General features: G+C 28.8%; 2 protein-coding genes across 6 annotated transcripts; one reads left to right on the top strand and one right to left on the bottom strand.

Moving 5' to 3' along the window:
* The first annotated feature begins 159 nt into the window (after positions 1-159).
* LOC103482849 (BTB/POZ domain-containing protein At3g05675) lies at positions 160-3,063 on the top strand. 5 transcript variants are annotated; one of them, XM_051089922.1, is made up of 3 exons: positions 160-380; positions 1,686-2,791; positions 2,871-3,063. In XM_051089922.1, the coding sequence occupies exons 2-3, from the start codon at positions 2,077-2,079 to the stop codon at positions 2,894-2,896; spliced, it is 741 nt and encodes a 246-aa protein (XP_050945879.1). In that variant the 5' UTR covers positions 160-380; positions 1,686-2,076; the 3' UTR covers positions 2,897-3,063. The 5 variants fall into 5 exon arrangements, with proteins under 5 accessions (XP_050945879.1, XP_008437433.2, XP_050945878.1 ...); XM_008439211.2 differs by having other exon boundaries at positions 1,686-3,063; XM_051089921.1 differs by having other exon boundaries at positions 197-380; positions 1,713-3,063.
* Positions 3,064-5,919: 2,856 nt separating this feature from the next.
* Positions 5,920-8,180, bottom strand: LOC103482848 (dof zinc finger protein DOF4.6-like). Its single transcript, XM_008439210.3, has 2 exons — positions 7,810-8,180; positions 5,920-7,267 (listed from the first exon to the last, which is right to left on the bottom strand). Exons 1-2 carry the CDS (start codon positions 7,831-7,833, stop codon positions 6,341-6,343), a joined length of 951 nt encoding a protein of 316 aa, XP_008437432.1. The 5' UTR covers positions 7,834-8,180; the 3' UTR covers positions 5,920-6,340.
* Positions 8,181-14,975: the final 6,795 nt, after the last annotated feature.

Raw genomic sequence — 14,975 nt, 5'->3', positions numbered from 1 at the left:
GGGAAGAATGTTAATAATATTACTATCATATTATAACCAAAATTATGTTTGAGACCCTATCAACCATATAATATAATACTTTTGTAAAAAATAATAATGTGATGATATTCAAAAGTTGATAATTAAATTCAACAAATTTTGAAGTGGAGAAAAAATTGATTAAAAAAAAACGAAATTTATATAAATAAATTGAGTTGATAGATAGAGTTCTCCGTCTCTCCAAAGAGGGCACAAGCAGTTCTTATTTTGTTCTTTGCATAATGAGATAATCCACAAAAATCCATACACCCAAACTACAAATTCTTCATTTCAATTCGTTTTCTTTTCTTCCTTCATCCAAAGTCGACAAAAATTTCCAGAATTGGAAGAGTATTAGAACGGTACTTGCCTTTATATCTGTTTTTCATACACTTCTTTTTCTACTCCTTTCTTTTGAGTTCGTCGAATGATTTTTCATGTCTCTGTTCCTGAAATTACTTTGATTTTGTTCCAATCTCCCAAGCCGCGAGGTTCCGTAGCTGTTATTCAAGGGAAATTGTAAATGCCCAAAATTTGAATTTCAGGAACTTTGCACTTTTATTCTATTTGTCTGTCGAATGAGACCTTTTAAGTAGTTTGTTGTATTTGTTCTCGTAATATAGCATTCATTTAACTAATATGCATGTAATCTCTATTGATCTATGGGTAAATGTGGGTGGGTTATCTGTGTTATTGTTGCTGCTTACTGATGACCATTAAAATGCTATAGCTTTTGGTTGGAAATTGTTGCAAAGTACCTCTTCTTGCTGCAATTACCGTACCTTCTGCTCTTTCTTGGAAATTATTGTCATGTACACTGTTTCGATACGTTGCTTGAATGAAGTGGAATTCATTATAGTAAATTAGTACCATTTGTTACTGTAACTGGGGTTGGTTTTTATTTTCCAATGGCTGTAAAGTACACAGCTAGTCTATATAGGTAAACATAATAGCTTTTACATTAACTTATATTCATCAAAATAGGAAGCTCATTCCAATCCAACTCAAATTTATAAGGTTGGGTTGGTTGGATTTATAAAGCAGCTAAATTAATTTTGGTCTATTCTTATCTCCATTTGAACTGTACTAGCTGTGAATAGTTTCGTACACATTTTCTCAAGCCATTGACGCTTAGAAGTTGTCTTCAATCTTATAGAATCTTAATATTAATAAGTTTCTAGTTCTAACAAGGTTGTGGGCATTCGAACTTGAGCTTTAAGAGAGGTTTATAACACAACCAATTTAGTTTCTAGTTTGAATTGCCAATACCTTCCCTATGTGCAATAAGCTCCCCAATCTCTGAAATAAGTTTTTGCAAACCACTTCTTTGAAATGAATGATTATTTATTTCTGATAACACCTCCTAGTTCTTCTAGATTCTGCTTTATTTCTATTTTGTTATAAATGAAGTTTGTTAGTTGTTTTATATGATCTTGGTGCTTTTTGTCCAATTGATATTTGTCAGAAGCTGCTGATTTATGAAGTATCCTTCACCAAATGTAAACATGGTTGTTCAACTTGAATCTTGATGGTTATGCTCATTGTTTGTAACTTAAAAGATTTTTTATTGTTGGTTTGCTTAGACAAAGAAACTGACGTACAAAATCCTACTTTCTACACTTTTTCTGTTTTCTGGTTGATATAAGCTACTTGTTTGTGGCCGAAAGGTATTTTGAGGTCTGTAAATTCAACAGCGCACAATATGGATATTGCCCTGCCCTTGAAGGAGGGCAGAGCTGAAGCATCCAGTTCCCGTAAACTTAACATGGCTATAGTTGGCGCAACAAATGAGTGGAGAGGAAATAGCCCCCCAATCTTCTTCAATCTATAAGATTGAAGTATACGTCAACCTTAATTTTCTTTGGATTGCTGTTTTGAAAATGTTCGACTGAGATTTCATCTCTCAGCAAAAGGAATTTTGGACTCATTGGGCCCTGCTTGATTGTCTATTCATGTACTTTAGCCCCATCCTGATTTGAAACTGTCTTAGAAGTACATGGAGAGAGCGAATAGATCTTGAAGGCAGATTCAGAAAAAGGGTTGTTTACATCTGAAGCAATGTCCATACTTCCTAGTATCAAATTTGCAGATTTAAGCCCCACAAAAAATGTTTTTGTTTCAGCCCTCGGCTTTGCTTTGTCAATTAACAGCCCATCTGCCCCATTTGGAGATGAACTTCGAAGATCTGCTCAGGAACAAGTTGAGTACATGTTAAGGGCAGACGCCGACACGTCATTGGTAATAAAGGACGATGAAGTAAAATCCGTGTTGAAAACGGGACTTTTTAGAACTTGTAGTTCATTTGAGAGGGAGCTATCTTCCCTTCTTTTGGAGCCTGACCTTGCATCTCAAGCCAACGAAGACAAAATTCTGAGGACATTATCTGATCTTGAATGGATATGTTCTTTACTTCCTAAGATGAACTTAATGAAAGACTTCGTTTCCAACTGGATCGAGATATCTGGGAACATTCTGAAGGTAATCGAGGACGAAAAGTTGAATTCCTTAATGTGGGGTTTGAAAGTTAAGCTGATTGAGATGACCAACAAAGCCTTGGAAGCTGTTGGCTATGGCACCGTAATTCTTCCTGCACCATACCGCTTGTCACTACTTAAATTCTGGCTTCCATATATCAGGAAGATGAAGCCTCTACTGGATTCGAAGTGCATTGCAGAGACAGATTTTCGTTACAAGATGGACGAAGAACTGTGCATGAACATTGAGGGGGCAATTGTTTCTATGGTATTGGCATTGCCTTCAAATGATCAAGCAGGTATCTTGGCAGAGTGGATGAAAGCTGAGGAAATACAATATCCTGATTTAACAGATGCTTTTGAATTGTGGTGTTATAGGACCAAATCTGCAAAGCGGAGATTGATTGAAGGTTTTGACGGAGCTTGCTCTGACAATAGTGATGATGGTACAATCAGCTTTTAAATTCTACTGTTAACAATATCTCCGGTGGATTCAAATGCTTCTTATTCATTTCGAGCATAGAAATTATATACATGTTCCATTAATAAAATTATCTTTCTGAACTTCTAATTACTTGGTCAAAAGTAGTTCTTGATGATTTATGTTCGGTTGGTAGTTTTGGTGATTTGTCTTGAATCACTGATCCAAAAGTTGGGAAGAGGAAAATTTTAATTGTATATTATCTAACCATTTGTGTTGGTGAAAATGACTAAATGGAACATAGTTTATTGTGACTCGTGAGATTATAATACTTAAAATGTATGGTTTAGCCTGCTCGTACTAGATCATTGATGATGTCTCATCTTATACAAAGGTAGTTAAATAAAAACATAATATAGGTTTCATTTCTCAATATTTTATGTTATATATATATATATATATATGCATCATTTTGTTATTGACCGAGTCATTTTTCTATTGCATGGCTAATTTTTAAAAAGTTAAACGTTTTCGTCCTTTGTGAATTTATTCTCTGAACATTAGGGTACTCTTTTCCTTTTCCTTTTTAATCTCAGAGAGGAAAAAACCTCAAATAAAAAACTCTATGTGAATCGTAGTTGGAATTATATGGTAAAAATTGGGTCCTTAAACTCTATAATTAATATATATATAATAGTCGTAGAAACTAGATCTTTAAATAATAAATTGAAGCTTGAAATTTGTACAATTGTTACAATTTTACAATTTCAACAACTTTGATTGTTTGATTTTAACAAATTTTATAAATTTTGAGAATTTTAGTTTTATAATTAAAAATTTTATAGTATGATTGCAACTATAACTCTATATTTTGAAGAGTGATTTCCGAAATCTAAAAATTAAATAAATAAAAGAACTAAAAGATGAGAAATTTTAATATTTTGCATTATGATTATGGTGAAAATGCATTGATTAACAATGGGAAAATCCGCAAATATATTTTGCATTGTACAATAATACATACACCTACGTACACACATTAACACATATGACAATGGAAGCAAACTTTTTAGAATAAGGTAATAAATGTAAAATATGTAACAAACTTTAATTCTTGTTCTTTATTATTTAATTCACCAGCTTCCTTAAATTCAAACATTGCAGATTGCGATCATTAATATCAATATTCTAAAATAGAGAAGGGATTTATTTTCGTCCATTAATAATACAAGTACTCACTTTTGTTTAGTACAAATTGAAAGTGTGAGATTTGAATACAGGAACCGATCGACCTTTTGGTCTTCAACGTACTTACAAATGCTGGTTAAGCTAATTTTTTGTTGGCAATACAAACAATCTCTTTTATAATGTACTCTCTCGTGAAAGAATATAATGAGTGGTGGATCCAAAAATTTTGTTGATGAGAGCTTTATAATTTAGTAAAAATAATATGAACCTTGATCTTGAAACGGGTCTAGAGGGGACTAAAAGATAGTTTTACCGGTAGGACTAGTAATTTATACAGATGAAGATGTTTTGTTTGTATTTATAAACTAAATCATTTTGTAAACTTAACAAAATTTTAAGCTAAACAATTTGAATCCTTATCCCAAACGTGGTGTAGTAAAAATGAAAGTTGGGTTGTCTTCTTCTAACTTAGAGGAGACAACCAAGAATGAATGTGAGAGAGGACTTTTCCATTACAAATGGAGACAACTCCTATCTCTTAGAACAAAAATGAAGATTTCATTTATCGAAATTTTTATTAAAGATAAAGAAGGCTTCGGAAGAAAAGAGTCGAGTATTTTTGTCACTACATAACATAACTTCAGAATAATAATCGTAAAGTCAAAGTGAACATAATTCAGGTGACATATATAATATATATACATTAACAAAAACAAATTCGTCAAATCCGTGGTACGATTGCTCTCACATGTATGTACTAAAGAAAAGAATAAAAATTTGAAAAACCCTACTTTTCTCTTTCCCTACTCAAAAGATGAGCTTTGAGCTTTCCACTAAAAAAGAATTCAACAAAGAGATTCTCTCCTCTTCTTTTTCAAAAAAAAAGAAGATACCATTATTTCTTCCTTCCCCAAATTAATGAAAAAAAGAGGCAAAGATTTTGAAAGAGATTCCCAAAATCATGGGTTTGAAAGACAATAGAGAAGAGAAAGACATTGAGATGGACATGACACACACCATTGGGCATTGGTTCCATAATTGTCCCTTTAAATTTAAATTTAAATTTCAAGTACTATATATATACCTAAGCTTTATTTTAATTAAGAACACATCCTAATTCATCAAATTTAATAAATTTTGTGTAGTACTTATTATAATTGAGATAAAATAAACACAATATGATGACATATAATAAGGTGTGTGTCCCTCTCTTATTTCAATTTATGAGTACTACACAACAATAATTGAAAACCATTGCATTACACTTTACCAAATCCATAGCTAAAAAGACCTGAATCTTTGTAGTGTTATATCTAATTAATATCACATATATCCACACACATATAGTTTAAGTTTCTTTTTTCACATCCTCTTCTTGGTATGAATAGCTTCATGGCTAACTAAAAGTCTCAATATAGTTTTACTTCAACAATGAAAATTAGGAATTTCATACATGACCCTTCTAATTTTTTTTTTTTTTCCTTTTCCTTATGTGTCCATTTGAGAGAGCAAAGAAAAAAGTTAGGTCTTTGGTTTGTCAGAATGCATTTGTAAACATTTCACTTAGACAAAAAGAAAAGAAAAAGAAAGGAAATGGAGAACTCAACATGTGGAAAGATTTCAGAGGTTTTTCTTTTAGCTGCTGACCCCAAAGTTGAATAACAAATTAACACAATTCAAATTAGGAAAATTTTACCCAAGAAGATACAATTATTACTCAAGAAGATACAATAATATATATTTATATACATATATTATATGTATGTATAGAAACTAATAGTCTCAATATATATAATATTAATGTCACAAAAGGAGAGATTAATCTATAATAAACTATATTAATTAGTAATGTAAAAAGGATTTGAAAGAAAAAGTCAGGTAATACAAAGAGAGAAATTAAATTAGTGAAATTTAAAAGTTATAATGATATCATCTAATTAATAAACTAGGGTTCAAAAATTAAAGAGGGTTCTAAGTGTTGTACTGACTAGAATTTAGTTCTTGTTTCTAGATTGTTTTTGTTCATCAATTCAGTCATTGAACTGATTATATGTTTTTCAAGTTCATCATTTTTTTTTTCCAATGAAATTTTAAACCCCGAAAAAAGAGATAAAAAATGGGTTGAAAAAAATCAGTTAAATGACTGAAATTTGATGAAGAAAATCAATTTGGAGACAAGAATAAAAAAGATTAAAAGATCCAAAATGTTAATAATGATATAATTTAATCCTAGAATAATTTACCATGATCCTCCACCCAACATTCCACTCCAATACCCACTTGAATTATGATCATTTCCTTGCTCTTTCCCTTGTTGATCAACTCCATTAGACCCTTGCTTCAAATCCTCAAATGGCAGCTGCATAAGCCTCCCCGCCCCATTACCCGCCTCAGTCGAGACGACACCATATCCATCGAGAGAGAATCCAAGGCTCGGCTTGAATTGATCTTGAAGATCAGGAAACCCTCCAGTGTAAACAGAGCTAGGATCAGGGACAACAACCGACGACATCGGAACGAAACAATTCAAACCCCTACTAGAGTTGTTGTTGTTGTTATTCGCCATCCCGGTGAGAAGCTCCATCACAGAAGGTTGTGATGGGGGCGGCGACGACATTGTCGTCGTCGCAGAAGCCGAGGAAGAGGTGGCATTATTATTAATCGAAGGGTTACTACCGACGAGAATCATTTCGGAGAGGTTGTTGTTACTGGTGGTGAAATGATGATGATCTTGATTGTTTGAGGGTGGAAAAAACAAGTTGAGATCTTGGGAGGGAGTGATTTTAGGGTTTTGAGGGAGCTGATGGTCAAGAATTTTCTTGGGGAAATTAGGTTGAGAAGAAGAAGTAGGTTGTGTGGGAGATGTAGATGATGAAGAATTAGAAGAAGAAGAAGAAGGTCTTTTGTTTTTTCTTGAGCCTCCACCAACAGGAATGTTTCTTAAAGATCCACCTTCAGTCCAATACCTTCTACAAGTTTTGCAAAAGTATCTTGGTTGTGTGAGACTATAATTATTGTAATAACAAAACTTTGTGTTGCTTGAATTACACCTTGGACAATTCAAAGCTTGTTCCTTCTGTGGTCTAATTTTTCTCTCTAAAATTGAAACACTTGGTTTCGGACATGTGTTTGTCACAATTTCTTCAATCGGCTTCACCACAATCTCCTAAAAAAACCAACATATAATTTACACTTACAAACAATTAAAAGATCAAGAGATCATATTAATGAATGAATGAATTTGTGAAGGGTATAAAAGAAAGGAAAAAGAGAAAAAAAAATGAATGAATTATATTCTAAAGTGGAAGAAAGACAGACATATATAACAAAACAACAAATTCAACTAAATTAAAAGCTGCTTTATAACAGTTTTCAAGGTTATCTCATCCATATATATATTTAAAAAAAAAAAAAAGAGAGAAAGAAAAAGGAACTGAAAACCCTTTTTTTCTTTTTAACACAAAATAAAGAGAAAGGACAAATGCCAAAATGTCCTGAAGAAAGTATCAGTTTTGTCACTGAATATTTTGGGAGAAGTGGAGAGATCATAAACAAAGTGAACCCCCCCAAAAAAAAAAAAAATATATATATATATATATAGAAATTCAAACAAAAACCCATAAAGAAAAAATCTGGAAATTAAGGAAAACAGAAGGAAGAAGATCAAGAAGAAGAAGAAGAAGAAGACGAAGAAGAAAGTGAAATTACCTGTGGCCATTGAGCAGTATCCATGGAAATTAATGAAGAAAATTTTGGAAGGGTTTTGTTAGAAAAAGAGTAAAGTTGTAACCTTGAAAGTGGTGATGAGATTATCAAAAGCTGAAAAAAAGAATGTTTGTTTTCTTTTCTTTTCTTTTCTTTTTCTCAGATGGTTTCATGTGGAACTTCTCCCCCATCAATTCTTCAAAAACCCTTCTTTTATTATTTGCTCACACACACAACAAGAGAGAGAAATTTTATTTATTTATTTATTCAAAATTATTATTCCTTTTTATGTTTAATAACAATAATTGTATTGCTATGACTTAGTGGGAATATTTGTGTACATATTAAAAATTATGAAACTTAGTGTGAGTGAGTGAGTGAGTGAGTGAGTGAGTGGGTTTTAGTGGACATATATAACTCCTTCCAACTCAGATTCTCATTTCTTTTTTTTCTTTACCAATTCATCTTTTTTACTATCCTTAATAAACTCTCACTATTAAATTTTCTTTGATAATATAATATTGTCTGTATGACAATTTTCCTTAGTTTTTGTGTTGTGGAGTGAATAATATTTCTAACAATGCTATGTTCTTTCTCTTACTAACAAAACTCACTCAATTCTTTTTTCTCTTGAAGATTAAAGAACTATTATTTTTAGTAAAATGATTGAAATTAATTAATATAGTGATATTTTCTTCTATTTCTTGCTATTATTTTTTTATATAATTTTTGGGTTTTATCAAACGATTTGGTCGTATTTCCTTATTACTATAGTTTGTTGATTACACTCTTGAAAGTGCTTCTTCTTTTCCTTTTGTTTTGTTATATAACAACCTCTGCAAATTACACAACCTCCAAGATAGATAAAATTTTCTTAGAACTATAGTATAATTTTACCTTGACATTTATAGATTGATGTCTAGTACTTCCTCAAGATTAAAAAAAAAAACATTATATTCATTTGTGGTTCTTAATCTAAAGAAAACTACTTAAAAATATCAACTAATTATGTATCAAACATTAAATACGTACTAAAATTTCTTGACATGCCATTTTCTTTAGAAAACTTCGTACCAAATGGTAAAAAAGAAGTTTGTCATTTAAAATCAAAATATAATTTGTCTATAACTTTATTCATAAAGGTTTGTTCTCTATAATCTTTTTTAGATAAATTACTAAAATTTAATTACCAAAGTTTCTCACAAGTATTTAAATTTTATTAAACTTCTAATATGTTAGTTGAAAATATATACGAAAATTAATCGAGTTAGAATTGAATAAATTGATTATAATTAAATATCAACGTCGAGACTAAATTTTAGTTTTAAACGATTCTTAATGGTTCAACGTTGAATAATTTTTTTAGATTGACCAATCTAATCTAAGTTGATATTAAGTATACTTTATGATTGTTTTTAGAGTTTCTAACATATATAAATCTCATATTTCTAGTATTTAATATTTAAGTTTTATGAGATTTAATTTTAGCTATTTAACACGTGTTGTAGTAAATAAATTTAAGTATTTTAAATTAATAAAAATATATATAATAATCTTGGCACTAAAGACATCCCGTTCAAGTATTTCGTCTAATAGCTAATTCGAGCAATCCAAATTTACGAGTTGGTTTAAAAAAATTTCTCAACTCCTTACACCCCTGATTGTTAATGATCGAGCTAAGACAATATATATATCAACACCAACGAACTATCTTTCACCCGAACGACACCATATTGTTGGAATTTGCCTAAAAATCAAAATAGTAGGTTTAAGGTTATATTGATAATGATTTTTTTTTTTAACCTTCTTATTGTCGATTTATTATTTTATATAAAATAAAAAAAAAAACACTAGTATTTCAAAAGTAGTTTGTAAACAAGTAGAATTAGTACGTCTAATATAATGAACAAAGGCTTCTAAAAACATATGAAACTAAAATATTTCCAAAAGACTAAAACAAGATTTAAACCCATTAAAAGAAAAAAAGAAAAGAAAAATAAAGAAATTCCCAAATTTAGTATTTCTTTTTTGCAATTTGTAGTTCATCTTTTGTGGCCGTACGAAAAAGGTGTACCAATTGGCAAATACTTTTCCCTTTAATACACACATCTTTTTTTAAATAAAAAAAATATATTTGGTTCTTATTTGATGTGATTGATTGCTTAAATTATTCCCTTTTTTATCATTTACATCCCTTTTCTTTAATGCAATAATTTCCTTAGAATTAGGGTTGTCTTTGAAATCTTTTGAAAGAAAATTCAAAATATATTTTTTTAAAGAAAAATATTCTAATTTGTCGATGGAATAATATAAAGCAAGAATTCTATTTGATATCGATCGATCTCGTTTGTAGTGATTTGTTCTTACTTGAATTCTAAATCAAACTTTAATGAGAATAATAAATTTGTGGATTGAATCTAAAATAATAATAATAATAATAATAATAATAATAATAAGAGTAGGTAGGAAAAAATTAAATTAATTAATTCCGTGGGCATAAATAATAAATTTTAAATTTATCTAACTCAACTAATTAAAGATATTATATTGTTGATTAAAACAAAAAATTGAAGTTTCAAAATGATATTGTGAAAATAGGTTATTGTTTTTTTTTTCTTTTTCTTTTTTTAGAAAATGAAATTAGGTTTTTAAGAGTAAAATGAGATTTATCTTAAAGAGAAAATTTTATCTTCTAAACTCGTGAGGTTAATTATAATTAACTTCTAAAAAAAATTAACTAAAAAATAATTTATTTATCGCATTATATTAAAAACAAATTCACTAAAAATTTGCTCATTTGCTCTTTCATCTTAGAGAAACCAAAATTACCTTTTCTTTTTCTAAATTGATAATTTATTTTCTGGTTTGTTCTTTTATTACTATTGTTTTTAATCATTATTATTATTATTATGAAAAGTTGGTGAAAGAAAAATCCATTTAATTACCAAGTCAAAGTCAAATTAAAAGAAGAAATTAAAGACCCTAAGGCCTAAGGGATGATTAATTGTTTTTGAATAGTTATAATTATACCCTTAATTTTTTTAAAATTGAAAATTAAATTCCTCCTCTAACATATTCTAATCTTAAAAATTAGTCACTCAAATTAATTTTGGAGTGATTTTTATTTTCAATTTATAAAAGAAAAGAAAAGATTGAAAAAAGAAAAACTGGATCAAGTCAAGTCAGTTAAACTGCTCCAGGTGAAATTGAAATATTCCTTGAGAGTTGAGACGACATGACGAAAAATTCTCATTCTCACGCCAATTCCTAAAACCACTCCCTAACCACTTACGTTGTGTCGGTCTTGTACTTTTATTTTTGGCAAATTGCACAACCACCCCCTCTATTTTCAAACTTTTTTACAATTTTACTTTTCATAAAATTTTATTTCATGATTCTTTAGTTATATATATATATATATATATATATATATATATTTATAAATCCTCTTTCATTTGTTAAAATTATATATATATATATATAAAATAAAATTATTTTCTTCGAGAAAAGATTATTAATGGAGCCGAAAGAGAAGAATTGATCAGCACAATAATTCTAACTTACAGGGTGTATTATTGGATTAAAGAAATTACTAAACATCATTATTAACTTTTGTATACTAATATACTCCATACCAAAAATGTTATATATATATATATATATATATATATATATTATAACAAGATATATTGTCAAATTAATTATTGTCGAACTACACTTATATTAGCACAAATATATGAATTAAGATAATGTATATATATATTTGAAAAAAATTTGTCACATAGTAAATTTTGATTAGATGCTAAAGTAATATGCGTAAAGATAGTTCACCAAAAAATGCACCTAAAGTGTATGTTTTTTTTATAAATGTTAAATATTGTTTTCATTCCTATATATTTCTGAAATTGTTCTTTCTAAGTCTTATAAAAGCCTAAAACAATTTGTCTTAAGAAAGGAAAACTTGTTCGATTTTAGTCTTATGCTCATCATAAAACGGTGTTATTGGGGTACGACATGTAGGGCAAGCTTAGTAGTCATATGGGTAGATAGGCTCAACCATGCATGATCATCGAGACACCAAGTGTATGCCACTGTTTAATCACATTAACTCGAGAAAAGCACCAACTCAATCCCTCCTGATCCCTAAGCTTGATCGTGCGTTTTGGTTTTAGAGCGCCACATTTGGCTCGAATCTTTTTTTTTTTTTTTTTTTTTGTCATGCCATTTTTGTTTTACTTATTTATTTTATTTCATCATGATTATTCACTCGTACCAAACACCACCTATAGTTTTTGTATTTTGTTGTCTACATTTTATGTGTGTTGAAATTAGTTTTGATAAAAGATAATATAATTAAGTGCATTCATTAATTAGTACATTCATAGTTCAATATGCGTATATCACAAATTCATATGCCACATGCTTCAATAAATTATTGAATCTTATTTAATAATAATTGAAACCAAACATATTGAGTACAATTATAATTACCATACTATGTTTCAATAAAATTATTGAATCATTAATGTCATGCTAAGTTGTCTTGGATCTTATTCTATAATTATTGAAATCTTGATATGGAATATAATTAATGCAATTACGGACTACCAATAAAATTATTGTTAAAATTATCACTTTTCTAAAAGACCAATTTAATTTCTGAAAATTAATTTTTACTAAAATTGATTAAATAATAATCATTATTTTCATATGAATATGTTTTCAAATTTATATTATACTAAAATTGCTAAAAATATAAAAAGTTTTTTAAAAAATCAACAATAAACTAACCAAAAAAACTAAATTTAACCTAAAATTTATAAACTTTTCACAAATAATCTCTCCCCATATATATATGTGTGTGTGTGTGTGTGTGTGTATATTCTCACCACTATGTATCCTAGTGCTGTAGAGTTTAAATCACCCATTGGTTATGAGTACTTTCCTATTTTTAATGTACTTTTTCATGCAATCTAATTCTTCAATTATGATCACTTGGGTTAAATAGTAACAATAAATGCTAGGTTAGAGAAGTCATTTTGGATGGGAGTATTAAAAAACCATCCTCTTAACTAAATTTATAATAATTTAGTATGAATTAATATAATATTTTCGTACTCCGCGTAATTTAATCTCAATGACTTCTTCTACACGATATTACGTCAACATGAACTTAGTTTGATAATAATATTGACATAACGTTAAAGTGAAAGATATGATCTCTAGTAAATTTATAGATAATATTTTTAAATTTTTGAAGATTGAAGTTTGCTTAAATTATAATTTAACTTAACATTATATTAATTATATTGTTAATTTATCATCACATCTTAAATAAATATTACATTGTATATTAGTTAGACAAGAGTTGCTAAAATCACCACTGCTCTTTTAAAACTTCCAATTTAAGCAACGATCCCATAGTTACATTCTTTTTTTGGTATGATTAAACTGTATTTACGGTCAATTATAACATTTTATAATCCCAATCCTTAATTTACTGTCCATTTCCTAAATTAAAAAGAAAAATTGCAACAAATCCCTATACATAGTTTGGATTATAGCTTTTACGTAATCTAAAGTTCCATCGAAAACGGTGAAGGAGAGAATTGAATTGAAAACTCTTACAAAATGTTCAATCCATAGATTCCACTGTAAATTTAAGGTTAGGTTACATTATAATCTTATCCAATCGAAGATCATCAAGCATGTGAGGAAGATATTAGATGTTTTAGCGTTGGCTTCACTTTCACTCAAACTGCAGAACGGGGAAGAGAAGCAATCATAATAGGAACGGTGTATGATTACCATCTCCCCAATTCCATGGCGTAATCATAGCCATTCATTTTCTTATATGGCATTGTGGGGCCAGCCAATCAGACTGGCTCACGTGGCCACTCTCTGTCGGTTGGGACGATATGATCAAATCATCGCTTCCTTCGCTGTTGCCCAATTTTCTATTTTCTTTTATTTATTTATATATTATATATTAATTAATTAATTAATTAACTTCTTTTATTATTATTATTATTATTTTTATAAATGAAAGTAAATTTAAAATAAATAAAAACGTATTTTACTTTTTAGATAAAGGGAGGTAGTACAAATAAACATTCCATTTGTTATTTTATTTGAAAGAAAAACATAATATAATAATAAACATACGACATTGAAGTACGAGTAGGCAGTAGAGGAATGGCGGGCGATAGAAGCGATTGGATTTTATTTTGTCTGCCATCAATTTAACATTTTCTTATTTATTTATTTATTTATTTAGTTAGTTTAACTCGTAACATAATAAACAATCTTACTTAATTATGTTTATTAGTTCTAAACCTAGTATTAGTTTAGAAAAGGAATGATATGTCTGACTGAGGTAATGAAACAAATTTTGTATAGAAGAAATATTTTTCGTAATAAATCCAAAGCACACGTTGTTAAATAATTTGGTGAGTAAAGAAATAAGAAAGAAAAAGAAAAGAAGAAAAAATATTCCCGAATTTCACGGGGATAAAATATTGAAAGGAGAGGAAAGAAATAAGAGGAGGCGGTGGGTGGGTGGGTGGCCTGGTGGGTCCCACAAAGTGTCTTTTATTTATTTATTTATTTATTTATTTGGTCTAAATAATATAATATTATAATATAGTAATAATAAATAAATAAATTAATTAATTAATTAATTAATTAATTAATAATAATAATAATAATAATAATAGGAAGATGCGGGTGAATGAATGTGAATCCGTGATGGTTCTTCCAATCCAACTAAGATTTTATTCAAATTCCTAAACCCAACCAATCTTTACTCAACCACACCTCTCCCATCCAATCCCAAATATTTTCAATTTCTATTTTACTCTATGCAATTTACACTTTTATCTATTTTTTTTTTATTCTTCAACTTTTAATAAGGTATGTTTTTTTTTTCTTTTAAACTTTTAAGAAAAACTTATTTGGCATGTGTCGTTAGAATTTCATTTTTTTTTAACGTAATAATGATGTGGTTTTCTATATTTGGTTTTTTGTCTAACATCGATAATAGATAAAATAAATTTAAAAAAATAAAAATAAAAAAACTTTCATAAATATAACAAACTACTAAAATATTTACGGTTTGTGTAACAAATTAGTCATTTTTTTAAATATTATAAGTTTGCTCTATATTTTTC

The sequence above is a fragment of the Cucumis melo genome, chromosome 9, assembly GCF_025177605.1.
Source record: "Cucumis melo cultivar AY chromosome 9, USDA_Cmelo_AY_1.0, whole genome shotgun sequence".
In the NCBI taxonomy this organism is placed as follows: domain Eukaryota; kingdom Viridiplantae; phylum Streptophyta; class Magnoliopsida; order Cucurbitales; family Cucurbitaceae; genus Cucumis; species Cucumis melo.
Note: the sequence above shows the minus strand (reverse complement) of the source record. Positions and strands in the feature narration are given on the sequence as shown.

Coding starts and splice junctions, on each gene's coding strand:
- LOC103482849 (XM_008439211.2), top strand. CDS start 2,077: ATGTCCATACTTCCTAGTATCAAATTTGCAGATTTAAGCCCCACAAAA.
- LOC103482848 (XM_008439210.3), bottom strand. CDS start 7,833: ATGGATACTGCTCAATGGCCACAG. Junction 7,268..7,809: donor ATACTGCTCAATGGCCACAG/GTAATTTCACTT, acceptor TGGTTTTTTTAG/GAGATTGTGGTGAAGCCGAT.